The 18,952-nt window shown below is 35.5% G+C and overlaps 3 protein-coding genes across 4 annotated transcripts; all 3 read left to right on the top strand.

Moving 5' to 3' along the window:
- The first annotated feature begins 45 nt into the window (after positions 1-45).
- LOC119080462 (RNA polymerase II-associated protein 3) lies at positions 46-2,411 on the top strand. The gene is made up of 7 exons (XM_037188834.1): positions 46-278; positions 927-1,192; positions 1,257-1,465; positions 1,536-1,642; positions 1,699-1,938; positions 2,016-2,205; positions 2,275-2,411. The coding sequence occupies exons 1-7, from the start codon at positions 135-137 to the stop codon at positions 2,358-2,360; spliced, it is 1,242 nt and encodes a 413-aa protein (XP_037044729.1). The 5' UTR covers positions 46-134; the 3' UTR covers positions 2,361-2,411.
- Positions 2,412-8,942: 6,531 nt separating this feature from the next.
- Positions 8,943-11,883, top strand: LOC119080478 (chymotrypsin-like protease CTRL-1). Of its 2 annotated transcripts, XM_037188859.1 has the most exons (5): positions 8,943-9,103; positions 9,170-9,249; positions 10,740-10,822; positions 10,881-11,304; positions 11,403-11,883. In XM_037188859.1, the coding sequence occupies exons 1-5, from the start codon at positions 9,031-9,033 to the stop codon at positions 11,844-11,846; spliced, it is 1,104 nt and encodes a 367-aa protein (XP_037044754.1). In that variant the 5' UTR covers positions 8,943-9,030; the 3' UTR covers positions 11,847-11,883. The 2 variants fall into 2 exon arrangements, with proteins under 2 accessions (XP_037044754.1, XP_037044755.1); XM_037188860.1 differs by lacking the exon at positions 10,740-10,822.
- Positions 11,884-15,125: 3,242 nt separating this feature from the next.
- On the top strand, positions 15,126-17,649 carry LOC119080491. Its single transcript, XM_037188884.1, has 6 exons — positions 15,126-15,707; positions 16,423-16,516; positions 16,578-16,828; positions 16,890-16,953; positions 17,041-17,171; positions 17,233-17,649. The coding sequence occupies exons 1-6, from the start codon at positions 15,480-15,482 to the stop codon at positions 17,410-17,412; spliced, it is 948 nt and encodes a 315-aa protein (XP_037044779.1). The 5' UTR covers positions 15,126-15,479; the 3' UTR covers positions 17,413-17,649.
- Positions 17,650-18,952: the final 1,303 nt, after the last annotated feature.

Below are 18,952 nucleotides of genomic sequence, written 5' to 3'. Positions count from 1 at the left end.
ACACGTCGTTTTGTATTATTGTTTCGAGATGGCGCGTATCACAGTGAAGTAAAGTGTCAAATAAATAAACAAAAAAATAATTTACTCAAGAACTTTGTAGAATGAATTTTTTCTGAATCGTTTTCCAATAAACAATGGCTTCGTTAAAACAATTTGAATTACAACAACAAATAAAGGAGAACTCTCAAGGACTTGCGAACACAATCAGTGAATTGCATAAATGGGAGAAAGATATCAAACGAAAATCGTCGCCAAATTGCCAGACAAAGAAAAATGAGGTTAGTTCTTGCCATTGTTATTGTAACTCTTATACTTTACCTACTTATTGTTCATGAACAGGAATATGAATTATGAATATTGATTGGTAGAATCTTGGAGGTCTGTTCTCATTTATCGTTTTGCTTTCTTTGCCCCAATCGTTTATTGTGTTGCACAGGAGTGCCAAATATTTTATAAGTTTAGAATTTTGGGCTCCAGCTGGACTTCTCAGTACTATCATAGTAGTAGTATACCACCCTTTTCTATCAATACAATGAGTACCAGACCAGTACCCTCTTATAAGTCAACTTCAGCTACTTGGTTTATACCACCAAATACTTTTCAGATATTGGGCCCAAAATCGTTTAAACTGCAAGTCATTCAAATTTATTGACAATTTTGCAGTGAAAAGAGTTTGTCAATCCTTCGGTTTTTAAGGGTGTTAATTTCCAGGAAAATCTTTCTCGTCGTAAATTCAATGTTTTCCAAGTGGGAAATTTTACTTGAAATATGACTGATAGTGTGAGGCATGTTGGATCGATAATAGCAGATGAGTTTTTTCAGTTATGTCATTTTCCTCTGAATGAACAAAAAGTTCAAGTCATTTCCCCTAGTCTCAACATTTGTTTAGTTCAGCCTAACATTGAATTCAATATTTTCGATTACAGAATGCGTATCCCATCCGAAGTCATAACCAAAATGTAATTAGCAATGGACACCCGAAACAGTCTGAAGCCCATACGGCAGAGCCAAACCAAAATGGTGTCTCGTCCACAACTGCAATGGATGCAAGTTCATACAAAGATTTGGGCAACAAATCCGTCAAAAACAATGACTACAAAACGGCCATTCAGCACTACACTAAAGCCATCGAGATGAAAGAGGATCCAGTGTTTTACAGTAACCGTGCGCTCTGCTTTCTGAAATTGGAACAGTAAGTCGTTGAAATCTGTTACAAGTAATGTGGTGGCTGATGACTTTGTTCTTTGTTATTAAAGATACGCCGATTGTATTGACGATTGTTCAAAGGCTGTTCAGCTAGATCCCAAACTGGTAAAAGGATTTTACAGACGAATGCAAGCCAACGAAGTCCTTTGTAATTTCGATTTGGCATTGAGCGACTGCAAAGAAGTTATTAAATTAGATCCAAAAAATGCGGACGCTATTCGAGCCAATCAAAGACTATCACAACGCATCGCAGGCAAAAGTAATTGTAGTTCCCCTTACGTATTTCTCTGTTTGTGAAAACTTTTACATTTTTTCTTTCTCGCATTTAGATCTATCTCAGTTACCATCCAATACGAACTTTTTATCGTGGTCGAAACTTGATTCGTCCGTGAAGGATGTTTCATTCATACAAAAACCGCCACATTTACGATCAAAGGTGACGTCATTTTTGTCACATTTTAACGAACGATTTTAATATCTTTCACTTTCCAGAAACCGTTGCGCCGAATCCAAATTAATGAGCCACTGCCGACCAACAACTGCACTCCGCCCGATAAAAAATCCAAAGACGAAGAAAATGAGGCATTCAAAATTGTTGCTGATCAAATGTCCAATGCTTCGGCCGATAAGATTGTGACAGTGATTCCATTGGAGCCTCCCAATTCGAGTGCACAGTTTTACCGAGCTTGGAGGGAATTATCCGATGATCGGCAAAAATATTCGTATCTGAAGGTTCGTACATTCCTTTCAATCCAATCAACCATTTGATATGTCGGTGAAACTAAAGTGAATTTTCTCTGTTGCTTCAGATGATTGAAGAGACTGCATTCAGCAAACTACTCGGTCTACTCGACAGCGAAATGTTGAAAGATTTGTTGAAAATTTTAAGTGAAAACTTTGTCCGTGATAACCTACCCGTAAGTGGAATACTCAAGCAGATTATCGTCAACGATGAGTTCAAGATTTTAAAAATGTTGATGGATACCGAGGACCGAAACGGTAAGAATTGCCGTAATGTCTGAGTATGATTGGTTCGGGAAATTAATGTGAAAACTTTTCTTGTTGCAGCTTTTGAAAAATTACTTAAATATATCGAGTCCAACGAGCCCAACACTGGCGATTTGGCATTTATAACAAATAAATATTTCGATTGAATGTACCCGGGAAAATAGAGAATAAATCTCCGTGCATTTTTGTGACATAAATTGTCATTCTTTCAATTGTTCGAGGATGATGACTTCCTCATTCGTTTCAGATGCGAACTTGATGGTTGATATCAACGAATTTTACTGTGAAAACTGCAATTCCAATTGTGGTAAGTATACACTGGAAACAAATGTTTCTCTCCCTACTAGTGCTGATAAAGTGCTCGAAATGAAAATTCTTTTTGTTCCGGTTACATTTAAGATGTTAACAAACCTGAGGTACGGAAATTACAAAAGTCTCTTACAAAGCACAAAAATCTTTACTAGCGAATCTATACGCATTTCTTTTTCTATGATAACACGTCTGTGATAACAGACGACTAGCCGTCTCCAAAGGTTAAACAGGTTGAAATTTTAATTACAAGTTATAGCCAGTTATGCCATTTAATTGTTTTTTGTGAAACGATCTTACTACCGACTACGGTGTCGTTCATAAAAGTCTACCGTTTTTCAACTCAATTTTCCATACTCACTCACTACCATGTGCAAAATTACCTTACAAAATTGGGGTCACTATTTTATTGTACAACACTAAGGCGGACGTCTTTTACGAATGACGCCTAACTGTAAATGGGATTTTCGAAATAGAAAGACGAAAACAAAATATAAAAATGATAAGCTCTAAGCTGTGGGTTTTCCCCAGTCATACAGTTATCAAACAGGGCTTATTCGGAATATCAATTCACAAATTTCTGAAAATGCATAAAATGCATCTAGCTCATGTGGCCAGAACAAAAACGAGAAAAATTAGCGTTTGAGACGATAAAAAAAAATATCAAATTGATAATTTGGTTTTTATAAAGACACGGCGTAGATTCTCATGCCGTTCGTAATTGTAAGAATTCGTAACTTGACAGTTGTCACCTTAAAAGTTACGAATCGTCTGGACCGCTTTTAGCATTAAGGGGATAACTGTCAAGTTACAAATTCTTAAAATAACGAGAATTGGCGCCCATGGCGTAGATTCTCGTAGCGTTCGTAACTTTAAGAATTCATAATTTGACAGTTCTTTTGGGATTTTAAATACTCAACTGTCTCGTTACGAATATTTGCATTACGAAAATACGAGAATCGTCGCCCGGCGTAGATTCTACTAGCATTCGTAACACTAAGAATTCGTAATTTGACATGTATAAAATCCCATAAGAACTGTCAAGTTACGAATGTTTCGAGAATCGGCGCCCAGGTCACAGTTATGTACGGGATGACATGAAATTTTCTCTTCATTTTGCTTTTGTGTTGTACAAAGGTTGAAATTCAGACGACGAAACGACATTCAAAGGAGGGACCTTAAGAGTCAATTTGCCAAAACTTCGAACAACTTAAAAACAAGCCATCGGCGATTTTTGAAGGGTATATAGTAATTGAATCAGGGGACCCTCCTGAGTCATTTGCAACAAAAAAAAATCCTCGAAGTAATTATGTTTTCACGCCAGAAATAATGAAAAATTGTACTGAGTGAGGGTGACCAAAATAGTTTTTGTTGCATATCACCAACAATGTGTAACGCATTGATGTGAAATTATGGTGGTTGGCAGAGGTGTTGAGAACGCATATGTTGACCTTTAAAAAATATCGAAATTTTTTCGTGTATGTAGTGCAGTAGCTATTTTAAAGGAAAAAATTCCAACTTTTGGAGAGTGTTTACAAAAAACTACAACGATAGAATTGGAAGATATGGGTATCGTTGCGTAGGTAGTGACCTATACTATCCATGACACCATGAACCTACCGTGGCACGACTTTCGTTGAGCTTCTATTTTGATTGAAGTGTACTAACACAAAAATTCTGTAGAATTCTAATTTTTTTTTCGCCTCTATTTTAATTTTTAAAAAAATTTAAAAAATCCTGAGCGAAATTTCCCGAAGCGTAAGGTGGCAGTAACTCCAGCCCTGACTTAAAATTGTCTCATACGTCAGAAAAATTAAAATAGAGGCGAAAAAAAAATTAGAATTCTACAGAATTTTTGTGTTAGTACACTTCAATCAAAATAGAAGCTCAACGAAAGTCGTGCCGCGGTAGGTTCATGGTGTCATGGATAGTAGAGGTCACTACCTACGCAACGATACCCATATCTTCCAATTCTATCGCTGTAGTTTTTTGTAAACACTCTCCAAAAGTTGGAATTTTTTCCTTTAAAATAGCTACTGCACTACATACACGAAAAAATTTCGATATTTTTTAAAGGTCAACATATGCGTCCTCAACACCTCTGCCAACCACCATAATTTCACATCAATGCGTTACACATTGTTGGTGATATGCAACAAAAACTATTTTGGTCACCCTCACTCAGTACAATTTTTTATGATTTCTGGCGTGAAAACATAATTACTTCGAGGATTTTTTTTTGTTGCAAATGACTCAGGAGGGTCCCCTGATTCAATTACTGTATACCCTTCAAAAATCGCCGATGGCTTGTTTCCATGTTTCATACAACTTGGTCGAAGTTTTGGCAAATTGACTCTTAATCCCGTTATAATCGTTTACGTATCATGCATTTGATTTCAAAATCGACTGCTCTTGCCTGGGTTACTTTACTCTGCCGTGGCCTTAGTAAAGTGTTTTAGAGACATTGTTAGCATCTGACGTCAGCATCAGATTTTGTTTGTATAACGTATTCGAAAATAATTGGCGCCAAAAGTCTTAGAAGCTTCAAGAATACCGTTGAAGAAATTCGTTCTACTAGTGTCAGTTGAGTGGGACCTCTGAATAAAAACCAATAAAAAAAAAATTGGTAAATAAATGAAAACACATATCTGCGTGGTAAAAGAGCTTCGTCATCGGTTTGGTAAAAATCTCTTGAATGATTTTGTTATTAAACTAGCAATTTTGTGCTCCGACCATAGAGGTAGACATCGTTATCATATTGAAGAATCGTCAAATTGTGTAGGTGAATCATCATCACCAACCACATTACGAGAGAGAATTCAAAAGCACTCAAACGCCTGATATTTCGATATTGCAAAGAAAAGAAAAAAACAACCAATGGAGATGCTCTTTCGCTGGTCAACGATGACCCTCGTTTAACATTAATTAATTCATTTCAAATTTATTGTTTGTTGGTGATAGTCGCTAATAAAAAGTGAGAAAATTGTGAGCAATAAATGGCTAGACCTCAGACGATTAGTGTGGTATTGTTCGGTTACTTTATCGCCAATGCTGTACAATTACACTCCACAATAAATGAAACCTCTTTAACATTTAACTGGTATGATGGTGTGAAACCTGAAAAGGTTAATATTGCGAACGCCGATAGAAGTGCCAGTCCAGCTAAACACCTAGCAGAACATTCGAATTTGTACCGTCAACTCAATGGAACGGTTAAGCTAGGCGCTACGAATTTTTCAACCGAATTTCCCGACTCCATTTCCTGGACAAGAACAGCGGGATTCGTGGACACCGTTTTTTACGCATATCAGCAACATCACAATGTCATTATCCGCCCCGATGACGTCTGGACAGCGATTATGGTACAATTTTCGCTGTATGTCAATGCCAATGCAGAGCAACTTCGTACCAAGTTTGTCAACTTTCAAGGGAAAAAGGATTTGGTGGTAAAATTCCGTTCCCGAATCGACCGAGTGGATATTCGTGAGTTCATTCAACAAATCACTGGATTGATTGTGGAGAACACCGACCATAATGTTTTCGACTGGATTTCACCGAATTTTACAACCACAACCGAGAATGATAAGCTAACCGCTAGCGTTGCAATCATGGCAACGCTACAAAACTATTACGACTATGAATTGTGGGGAATCATTTGTGGTATTCCTAAGGCGACCATTTTAGGGACAGTAGGTGATTGGCAGGATATTCGCGAACGAGTGAAACGGTTAAAGACTTTCGAAGTGGAAGGAAAAACTATTATGCTTCAATGGTCGTCTATGCTAGGACGCATATTGGACGAATTTTTGAATGTGAAAAGTGGAAACAGACCAGATGCAGTCTTCTGGAAGGATGCAATTCGCATTGACTATAAAATCGTCGATGTTATCTGCGCGAAAATCAACGAAACCACTTTGAATGGATGGATAACTACTTTCAGTGCTTTTAACCTTGCGGGTAAATGGCGCGGCAATGACGAAGCACTTAGAGATACTTCCTCGCTGCCCTGGCTAGAAATGAAAACAAACAAAATAACGTCAGGAGTTGTACACGTTCCGATTAAAATTCACGACGAATTTGCTCAAGAAGACGAAAGGGAATACACAGGTGCCATTTTAACTGGTCATATGGGTTACTCGGTGAAACGGGACGAAACAACCATGCAACCTTTCAGTGGCTGGATTATGATGATCACCAACAATCCTCCAGAGTATTTAAGAAATTCAGTGTCAGTTTGAAATTGAGAGTTTTTCTGTTAGCCGCACTTAAAGAAGCTTCTAATTAAATATACAACCATCACAATAATTAAGGTTTTTGTGCGTTTGACTAATATTGGTTTGATATTTTATTTGTTCCAAAGACAGTCACTACTCGTACATTTGAAGTGGAAGAAATTTAAAAAGAGTCGGTAATCGGGGTAGGGTAATCTCGCACACCACACAAATTCATGGTGTGCGAGATTCACCTCTAAGTGGTGAATCTCGCACAGTCATGACTTTTCGTTACATGTCGTAAAAGGACGCATACTATGATCGCGTGTGCGAGATTCCCCGACACCCGGTAATCCTATGTGATGATATGCATGTGGAACGAATGGAACGAACTAAACGGATACAAAAGTAAAAACATATCTTGAGTTCTTTTTTATTCTCGAAATTTTATGACTTTTCCTAGTTCATTAGACTGATTTGTTAGCATTTCTCTGCTAACCTTTTTTTTAGAATAAGCGTCAACAGTACCAGCCCAGACCTGTCTAAAGTTCACACAGATTTTGAAAATTTTTATTGCAAATTTTTGGAAACATATATCAATGAATCTGATCAAACTATGCATGACCCGAAAGTACTTAAGCTCAGCTTTCCAACGAGCCCACTCTCACCCGGAACGATTATTTATAACGGCCAAAAAATTCGGATAAAAAACACAATTTTTCCAACTTCGGAGATCTTCCACCAGCAACCAGGTGTGGTTCGAGACTGTGTGAGGCCTGTTTTGAGGTCTACTGGCAAAGATCTTTCAAACCATGTATATGGCAGTTTCCACGCTCAGTGAGAACTTACTAAAATGTATCCGCACCACATTTTTGTTTGTTACCGGTATTTTACAGAAATTTGTAGCCGATTTTTGGTTGATACCGGTATTTGGTGTCATAAATCCTTTGTTTTTAATGTAACATAGCGCACAAAGCGATATTTGTATACCAATTTAATGCACTTTAGGAGCGTTTTGTGCGAAAGCTTGTTGACTATCGGTATGACATTTTAAAATTTTTTACTAATGAAACGTTCGGAACGGTGATATTTTTAATTATTTTATAATTATTTCACAATCAAATTTAACTTAATACGTGATGAAAATGAAGTTTTGCCCTTCTTTTAATTTTTAAATTAAGTAATGGTTCACATTTTATTATGATACCATAAGAAAACATCTTTGCCCTCGATGCCTGCATACAATTTTTCTCATTTTAGAAACGTTCGGAACGACGCTTGATTTCGTTGTACTTGGCAGTTTTTTCATAATACTTTACATTTTTTTTGTCTCAATATGAAGATTCATCTTTATTTATCAATTAGAAATAGTTTTTAAATCATTTCCAATGTTTAAAATATCTTTATTTTGTATTGAAAAAATACCATGCACGAAAATGTTACAAAAGAACATGCCATATATCCATCCCAGACGAAGTGGGTCCGATTTTGATAGGTGGATTTTCAAAAGAATCATCCCTCGCCATATACCTATTTTGTATGGGCTTAAGTCGAAATAGAGTATGTATACCCTGCAGTATTTGTAAGAAAATTCTCATATGCGTTTAAATACTTTTCTGTCAAAATGATTCGCTCTGGTTATGATGCTGAGTTGTTTAATAGTTATTTATCACATCGAGTGCGAAGTACTTTTATTAGACTACAGATGTGTAATTATGACACGAGGCCACAGGCCATGTGTCATAATACACATCATAAGCCTTATCAAGTACTTCCGCTTGTGGCAGCCCGAATGGAGTGATTAAATCACTGCTAAAGTGTCACATTGCATTGAACCAATACAGTCAATCAACCATTCAAAATCTATTACTTTAAATATTCACTTAATGTTTTTTTTATGTAATAATCAGAGAAAGGAAACTGTGACCTTTATATTTTTTTCTTGAAATAAATGGATAATAATAAATATTCACTTCGGTCAACGCACCAATGCTGGCCACATAGGTTCCATAGCAATTTTCCATCGACAATAAAATTCGATATTTAATATATCACTTTCCGATAACAGAAACTGATGACGAGTGGCGTTACGATATTATAGATATTACAGATCATAACATTTATCAGCTACATGATTCAACTATTGTCGGTGTGGTCTTTGTTACATATATGGGAAATTTTATGTTAAGCTCAAGCGATATTACATTTTAAGTACGTCCGTTTTCCAGTGATTAGTAGATCGTCAATTCTCTAGGAGGGTACAACGGATGACTTTTCATCGACATAAATAACTACAATGAAATTAATATTGATTCTTGACCTGTTACTTTTGAATGTACTCGTTTCTGGAATGCGCGTATCTCAAAAGAGTATGTAAAACTTTAGTCGAGTGAACTAATTTTTAGTGTTTTTCAATTTGAAATTGTGTTTCTTAGAATGTGCTGAATATCGAAAGATGTTTCCAATGCAATACCATCAAGGCGAAGATGCTGCCCCAAAAGAATTTCCATTTATGGTAACAGTAGCACGAAATAAATCACAAAATCATGCTTTTCACAAAATGATCTTGGAATTGATTCTTTTACAACTCTTTAACTACAAGCACTATTACACAGGTTTATAGACAGTTTTGCTGGTGAGACAGTATGTACACAAAGCGTTTGAAAAATGTACAATACGATATATTGACAACCTCGGCTTCTAAATTTCCATTTTGGCAATAATGAAAGTGTATACGTTTGTGCTAGTAGCTAAAGAGATGTGAATAATTTTATCAAAAGAATTGAAATGAAATTGAAATTATCAGTCTCCGATAGTTATTCTTGCAGGCCCGGACTGGCCATAAGGTGAATTCGGGGGATTCCCGATGGGTTTTTGGATTTTTGTATGAGAATTTTTAGTTTGTGGGCCTTTTTAAATTGAGTTGCATGGAGCTCCCGATGGGCTTTTTCGAGCCAGTTCGGTACTGTATTCTTGTTGTACATTTAGCCGTCTTCAGCGACACGTAAACGGAAACGTTGTTGGAAATATTTCGGATAATGGAAAGAACTCATTTAAGAAGAGGATAACAAAGTTCTCATTCTAAATTGACCCTTATCTACGAAATCAACTAATAACTGTTTAAACTTGTCGTAGTGTCACCTCACTACACAAAAAAAGCACATTTAATCTAATTGCAAAGTTTAGATTTTAGCGCTTATGAGAGGGGAGTTTTTGAGAGAAACAATTTTATATTCAGGCAGACCAAAAACGTCAGATTCTTTCACCAGATAGAGACCCAAAACAACAACTTTCTCGCTTTTATTTCCCATTTTTTCGTCCAAGTTAAGGCTGAGAACAAACGATCAATTTTGCGTTGCTGAGGTGGACAACTGTGCTGTAATTTCTATTGTAATCGAATTTTCACCACAGGCTAAACAAAACAAAATGCAGCATAATTGCTCGTTTGTTCTTAGCCAGTCAATTTTACTTTATTTCCAATTTCGGTCGGCTTATTATCATCCCTAATATGATCAAGTGACTTGTGAAATAGCACAACAGGCTCACTAGAGGCTTGGGTGCTGGGCCAACCCCCTTCCCATCCAATTCATTATCATCCCTACGGTAAGATATCAACTCGAAAGTGATATACATGTGATATCGTACGCGATATAACATGAGTAGAACAACTCAGAACTATATTCTGCATCGATAAAAATACAAAAATATGCGAATCGTCAATTACCATCACAATTTTGACTCTTACGTCATGCGTGGATATGTCTGCTGCAGCTCCCAAACGGTCGGTTGGATCCGCAAACTGAATTTCGTTTTGCACAGTGCTCGAGTAGCCGAACATGAATAGGAAATAAATCAGAGGTTCTATTTTCAAACAAACCAAAAGATGATCGGTGTCCGCAGCTTCATTTAATTCTATTTGAAATATAAAAGAGTCAATTTTGATCGTTGAGCAGATGTCTGCATTAAGAGTAGATTGGTAATTCCTTTACTAACAAACAATTTTAGGCAACGATTCACAACAACACACACTTTTTCAATGGGATATTAGTCAGCGACAACTTTGTACTTTCGATAGCGAATGCTAATTTGTAAGATGAAATTGTCAGACATTAATAGAGTTGAAGTATTTAAAAGGTAAAATTTTAGTTCCGACCCAACTATTGTTCTTGGCGATTTGGAACTATTTACAGAAATGGATGATGCACAGTCAAAAACTTATAAAGTTATCAACACATTTACACATCCTGATTTTAATCAAGGCTATGCATACGCCGACATTAAATTGTATCAGCTGAATGAATCCATCAAATTCAATGAGTATGTGCGACCCGCATGTTTATCATCAAATGATCTGTCGGTTTCGGAGGCCTTAACACAAATCACCTGGGGTACAACAAACATTCGAAAGAACCGTATTTTACATAAAATCAATTTGAATAACATTTCCAATATAAGCTGCAAGAAAGCATACAAAATCTCCAAGAGTCATAAAAATTCTGTTAAGGATATTGAGACGCAAAGTATTTTCTGTGCTGAATCCAAAAACGGTACTAGAGCAAAAATATCTGGAGTAAGTGATCGTATTTTGAATAATTTTTATAGATTGATATAATGATTCGCTGCAGACACTCACTAATATGACTGTGTGTTTATCTTTAACATTTAAAGGGTGGTGGAAGTGCTGTTATTCGTGACAATCGAAGTTCGCTTGATGAGGTCATAGGACTTCAATCTTGGAGTGTAGTGTCTGTTTATGTTTTTGTTCGTGTCTCATCATATATAGATTGGATTGAAAGCATAGTTTGGTCTAAACACTGTATTTCAACAACGACACAACATACAAATGAAATCCAAGTAATGACTGTCGCTAGTACTGCATCAACGACACATTTTTACGAATTCGAAACAAGGACTTTCCATAGAACATCAACCTCAAAACATCCTGCAACAGCGACACACCCACCAAATGAATTCGAAACAAAGACTTTTCCAATAAAATTTATTTTCATAATCGTAGCAATTTCAATGACATTGCTGTTGTGTGCTTCAGTTATGTACTTTTTATTGTTTAAATCGAAAGCTAGTGTAAACAATGTAAACTTTCAGGTATAACCATGTTGCAATAATAAAGGAAAAATAATTTTAACAAAATGCAGAAGTATCAGGTTTCAATCTAAAATGTGTACCTTCTCCGAATCACTCACTTCAATAACTTGCTAATCGACGAACGATCGTCTTCCGGAAGTCTAAAAATCTTATCTAATAATTTACGATTATGAATTATTGAGAAATGCATATGAATAGACATGAGAAAATGACACTAACACTTCAAATTTATCATAGCAAGGGCATAATGAGCAGTACAGTACAAAGTTAAAATTTGTCATCCTGGTCCCACGATCCAAACACTTCAAACTTATTAAACAATGGCATAGTGAACCATACAGCACAAAAATAAAGATAAATTCTTGCATAAATTGGTATATGACCAATTCCACCCTGAGATTTTTAAATTGCACTTTCATTTTGTTATATACTTTTGTCGATAAGTAAAATAAAGAATAAGGATCGTGCGTTAAAATTATGAAATAAATCTCTAAATTAAACCAGAAGCATTGGAGTCACAGTTTCTAACGTTTCACAAATGAGAACTCAACCAAGAACGTAGAGGAATCATCTACCATCCCAAACTTTAGGAACCAGCCTAGTGGAAGTTAATACTTAATGATCCCCACGATTTCCAACAAGAACGAAATACATCGAAATACACTTCGCCGCATATCATGCACCAAAATAAACAACGCACACACATACAAATTGGCTTTTATACGGCATTTGTATTTAGATCCAGCTCCCAAGATATTGTTTTTTTCCAACTTTTGAAAATTCCATTATTATCTTTGAGCTATTATTAGCCTATAATTAACCAAATTTTCGGGAAAATCTATGGAAACGTTTAGGAGTTGCTGGATCCACTTTTCCTTATGGCTAACTAAGTAACTAACTAACTAACTAACGTAGGCGATTTGCATTATCTGATAATTAGAGATTTTGCTTAAAAAAAATTCAAACATCAATATTTCGAAGTTCAATATCTCGGCCAATTTTGAAGCTTAGCTGCAGTAACGTGTGATAGCTCCTTGAACTCGTATGGATTCCGAGATTCCGGATATCACAGTTTGGGTGTCATTGGAGCCAAGGAGGAGAAGTCAAAAAGTTGCTGCAAATATGCTCCGCCGCCCCCAAAATTTTTTTAAAGAAAACTTTTTTGGTAGTGGAGATCATGTTTTTTATTTAAAAGCGAAAAAAAAGGCTGCAAAGCGCAACCAGTAAAAAACGATCTTTTCAAAATTTTGGTAGTGGACTTGCGTCACGCCCGCTTAATAACGTGCGGGCATGATATTTTTTTTAAATATTTATAATGTAGTTTGAGATGAGGATTTGTGCAACAAAATTTGTACAACCATTTTGTAAACATTTAAGGGGATAGGGAGGCGCTGTTGTCTACACTGACCGAAATTCGTCTGATAAGGTTTTTTAGGACTTTCAGCTAATATTAAAACAAGTGAAAAAGCGAATGTGACTGTTTCTATTCGTATGTCGATGAAAATTCATACAATGCTGTATGTATCATGTGCAAGATAGTAACGGTGCGACAAATTTGTACAAATTTGACTTTGTACTGTGGAAACATTTCCAAGAGTTTACATCTCTTTCATGTTAGGTATATACATTCTAGATTTCTAGACAGTATCCGCTATCATTACTTCGGATTAACAATTTTCCAATCTTTTGTGAATTTTCCATTTTTAATTTTGACAATAAAATATCGTCTAGGGCAGAAAATGTTCAGTTCATTGAAATATGATAAACAGTACGTTCTGTATATCAGGCTTAAAACAATAAATTGACTAACGGAACATTAAACTGTTATTTAAGGATGTTGAGAATTCTGGCTTCGAAACATTCGTAGAAAATGATGATCGAGATTGCAATTGAAACGGATTGGATCAAAGTGTGCACTAGACAATGGGAGTAGAAAATATAAGGAAAAAGGCCTCAGTTACAATTATACGATCGTTGAATAAAATTGAATTCACGGGGACAATATCCCCAACCGAACTGTTTTACTCGTAGTGAACGTAGAATTCCTAACAAAGGAAATGTAAAATGTGATGACTAAACTGAAAAGCAAAACAACATTAATCTTACAACAGTTCGACAATTTTGCATTTCATTTGATAAGAAAATCGCTACATATGTACAATACGTTTACTCTTTGCATCTGATTTTTTTTCCTCTCGAAAAGTAGTGCATATTATTACTCACTTGTCAGTCCAAATATTGAAAATAAATTTAAAAAAAAAACTTCCACAGAATAATGTTACAGTCATTGGCAGTAACTTTGAGTATATTTGAAGTTACATTCACATACAATCACAATCATGCATGAATCTTCTTTTTTCCTTCAAATAATCAACTATATTCCTTTGATACATCTACAGGCATGACACCCGTACTATCAAGCATCTTTATAAACATTCTTTGTTTATACGATATTTTACGAATTCTTAAAGATGATTTTCAACGATTTAATTACATACACTTTTAGTGAGGGGAATCCCTCACATATTTTCAACATTCACCTTCACATCATACGAATATTGTCAAAGCTAACAGCTACGCTAAATCAAGATGTATATAGACTGTTATGATCAGAGGGAGAAAACCGAAGACTAGTTATTATAACTTGCCTTGGGGTACTTGTCAAAGTATTTACTTCTCTTTCAACGTGGTACGTTGAGAGAGATAGGACAAAAGACCAGTTTATTTTAACTTGCCTTGGGATACTTGTCAAAATATCTTCTTCTATTTCATCATAACACTCTATTGACTAGATTGACTATGACTGTGCTGGTCTGACAAAATGTGAGAAAATCCGTATCTCGCCCTATTGATCCAGAAATTATACCACTCGTACATAGTTGAAGTTGATCTGGTACTTTAAGAGAGCAAGTCACTTATTGATGTGAATAATGCATGTTATGAGTTTTTAACAATGACTGAGGTCTGATACGTCTCATGAGGTACATGTAGGTATACTAAATTACAGATTCAATTAGCAATACTAGTGATAGCATTCTTATAATAGTGAAAATGTCGCTAGTTCGCGAGTGTCATCTATGTAAATTTATTTGTCAAGTCGTCTGACTCAACCAAATTCGATATTGTGGCACTTCCGATCTACCTCAATGTTTGAAATTTGAGGGAAAATACCAAAATTGTCGAAATCATTTATACTTACTTCATTTACCTAACTATAAACTACATAATGCTCGGTATATCCATATGAAATGTATGTGTGTATATGCTACAAAGAACACTGGAAGACGAATGAATAAATTTTATAGAGTTAACATTACTGAAAACTCGACTAAAAACCAGTTAGCGGATATAACTTGATGCGTCAACAATTCGTTTTCGACTGTTGAAATATACACAATTGCTAATGTAGTACATAGTATAACCCGAAAACGCCGATACCTAATTAACTGTAAGTGAATTTCGACAGCAAGTGAATTATATTTATAAACTGCTTCTATTTCTGTGATAATGATCAAATGCTGATTTCAAGTGCACATTCATACATTGATTTACAAGTGTTTCGAGATTATAAAACAAAAACAAACAGAAACATAAAAAAGACTACATCTGAACTGTAACGTTGAGTAATATATCGTGAAAATGGAAAATACAACGAACGCTGATCATCGTATTGATATGACTGATCTATCTCCAAAGAATCAACACCGAAATGATGACGCTCAAAAGTATTCGCATACCAATGGTAACAGCGAAAAATCCAATTTAATGTCTTCTTCGGTGGACAGTGTTCACGATAAACCATCCAGTGTGAATGCAACGTCACTAGATGTGCGTCACTTACCGACGAGTCGACGATCAGAAGCATATGTGAGTTTATTGTTATGGTTTTGTTTATGTTTTTTTAAGCATTTTTTTATGATTAAACTGAGAAGTGTGAGGTTGCCTTTTATTCGACGTTTTGAAGTAATTGTGACAAGATGGTAATAGTGAATTGTTAGCTATTTAAATTTATTTCACTTGTTTATGTTTATGAATGCCTAAACATCCAAAAATCACTTAGTATCTGAAGTAAAATCTACTACTTCATTTAATTTACTCATCTTTTTTTTGTCAATGTTGTCGATAACAGGTGAGCAAACCTATCTGAAATTCTCAGTCAATGTAAGGGTTTAATTTAGAAATGTTACCTGTGCCACGTAAAATTTTCAATAAAAACTATCGGAAGCACAGCTCTGCTTCGAAGCAGTGATACGTCGCATCGCTAATTGAAATATTGTATAAAAAGTCCGTCTTTTTCACAATTAATTTTTGTTGTTGTGTATAGGTAAAGGGTTAATTGCCTCTTCTACCTGTGGAATGTCTATAAAATAATTATTTGGCTAGTAGGTTATACGTTACGGTTACCTATTAGAGAAGACATACGTGATTCCAATATCTGTGTAACTCTTTAAAATGGTAAAATTCTGCCAAAATTGTGGATATTTCGTTATTCTCCATATCAATCCAGACACACATATTTGGGTGGCTGATGCTTTTACAGCATATAATTCAGTCCAGTAGTTTTCAACAATTTTCATTTTAGAACTCGAATGCCAGAAATGGTGCAGTCCTAGAATCAGATGTGGATCCATTACTCGATACAGAAATGATACCAAAACCTCATCCACCAATTGCACGTAAGTTTTTGTTGAACCAAAGGACTCTCCTTTCAATTGATTGGCATGAACAATTTTGTAGATCCGGAATTAGACGACGATGATGATGAACCGGACACCAACACTATTCCAAACACACCACAAGACCATCCAGGAGTTGATGATGGATTTTTTCCAGTTGACATCGGCCCTCGTGTTGGAGATGATGTCCCGAAAAATGGACATCCACCGAATAATGGAGGAAATGGCAATGTCCCGTCGGGTAGACGACCTAGCATTAATAAAAATTTTCCGTATGCACCAGGATATGCACCAGGCTATGATGGGTTTGATGTAAAATTTATTAATTTTATCAAATGTGACTATTGATGTTAATTGGATGGTTTTCGTTTAGCCGCTGGCTGGTAATCCGCAAATTATACCAGATGTAAACGTGTATCAACACAAAAAGACTTTAGGTGAGTGCTTTGAAGGGTGTTGCAGGCGCAACGTCAAGCGCTTTGTAGTTGAACTGAGTAATCAATTAATTTCATTCTCGTTTTCAGCCCAAGGAATGATGGACTTAGCGCTGCTATCAGCGAATGCCAACCAGTTAAGATACGTTTTGGAATCATATAATCGCCATCCCTACTACTACTTTAGCTTAGTCTTTATATCGCTCAGCCTAATTTTGCAGGTAAGAATGGAAATCACTTAACCCTGAATACGATCACTGATTATGTTTTTAATTCGAACAGGTTGCTGTCGGTGTAGGATTGATTATGAACAGTCGATACGATGTGAAAAAGGACGACCACATATGCAAGGCTGATAAAATTAATAATTTTACAATTCTCGGAATATTTCTAATAACAATTGTCAACGTTTTCATATCGTCGTTTGGTGTAGCTGACCCGCCACCGGAAATGAACGGATAATTTAGCAGAGGTCAGAGGCTGTTTGAAGGTTTTTATTTTTAGTCTCATTTTTTATGAATTATGAGTCGTCAGTGAATGTTCTTAAGATATAATTGATAAAAATACTCTTGTGCTATTGGTGCTGCATTTATGTGACAATTTATTTTTCGACAAGCGCTTTAGCGACATTTACCCATTTAATCTTTTATTGTAAACTAACTCAAATGTAGCAAATAAATAAAAGAATTTTAATTAAAACGGACTACGTAAACATACTTCCCACACCTCCATCTCGAAATGGCACATGTCAAGCACCTCCAACGTCTCCTAAAATGAAGTTCACATTTTGATTTTCGTATATTATTATTAAATGCTAGCAGTGCATATCGAAACCGTATACTGTGTATTTGATGAGAGAATTTAAAATAATCGGAACAAAGTGCTGGGTTTAAAGAAAGAAATATTTTTAAATAATTTGTCTTGTCAGAACAATTATATTTTGATATTACCCTTAAGGTGGTCGACTTTATGTGGTATGTGGTAAGCTGAAAGTCAGGGTCTAACGGTCAAAAATGGGTAAAAATGAGAGTCGTTACAAAAAAAATTGACGCAAGCAAATTTTTTGTGAACACGACAATGCGTGTAATTTTGAAAGTTTGACAATGTAGATGATCGCTCGACTAGATCAGTAGTTAATACATTGTATTCAAGATACGGTGCTTTCAGACGTAGCCTCACTTAGTTTCGTTCATTCATTTGTATGAGATTTTTTTAACGTGGATGGCATTTCTAATCGTGGATGGCATTTCAAACGGTCTTGAAGATGTTCTATTGTATCAAATGGCAAATTTAAAAAAGCGACGAAAAGTGGACTTATTGAGAATGTTTCAAGTAGTGTACACTTGAGCCAAAATTATGGATTCCTGGAAGAATGGGCGAGCTCGGTTTATAGTATCATGAATAGTACCATTCGGATGGTCATTACCTGTCCAATGGCAACAAAATCGTCCAGGTCGTGTCGGTCGTGCACTGTAGTTTTTTGTAAACACTTCGAGAAGTCTGTAAGTTTTTCTTCTTAGAATGCTGACACAAAGATTTTCGAAATTTTTAACGTGTTACAGACTTCCATAGATCAAAGTATTTGTAATCTGTTGATTTCAAATCTTGTACTTCATATTTTTTAAACATGCATTTAACATGCATGCAATATGGTCATTTATATAGTATGACCATATTACCCAGAGCTTCTCATTATTTTTGTCTTAGTTATCGATAACAGATGAATTTTGAATATTGTGACAGGTTAAAAGACCAGATTTTTTTTAAATAAAATAGAGGTTCTATCAAATGAAGCTGTTCTGGTCTATTGTGTTCACTATTGGGTTAAGATTGACATTTGCAGTTTTTTTGGACTTTCCTTCACTAATGGCAGAGCTCGGGATGTCATCAACAAATGATTTTATCATTTTATGAAAGTGTGACCAAACAATTACAGATTGATAGTTGAAATAATTCACAAACAGCATAATAAAATGCAGGTGATGTTAATTATAAAAATTAA

The sequence above is a fragment of the Bradysia coprophila genome, unplaced genomic scaffold, assembly GCF_014529535.1.
Source record: "Bradysia coprophila strain Holo2 unplaced genomic scaffold, BU_Bcop_v1 contig_350, whole genome shotgun sequence".
Classification (NCBI taxonomy): Eukaryota; Metazoa; Arthropoda; class Insecta; order Diptera; family Sciaridae; genus Bradysia; species Bradysia coprophila.
This window is presented reverse-complemented; position numbering and strand designations above follow the sequence as displayed.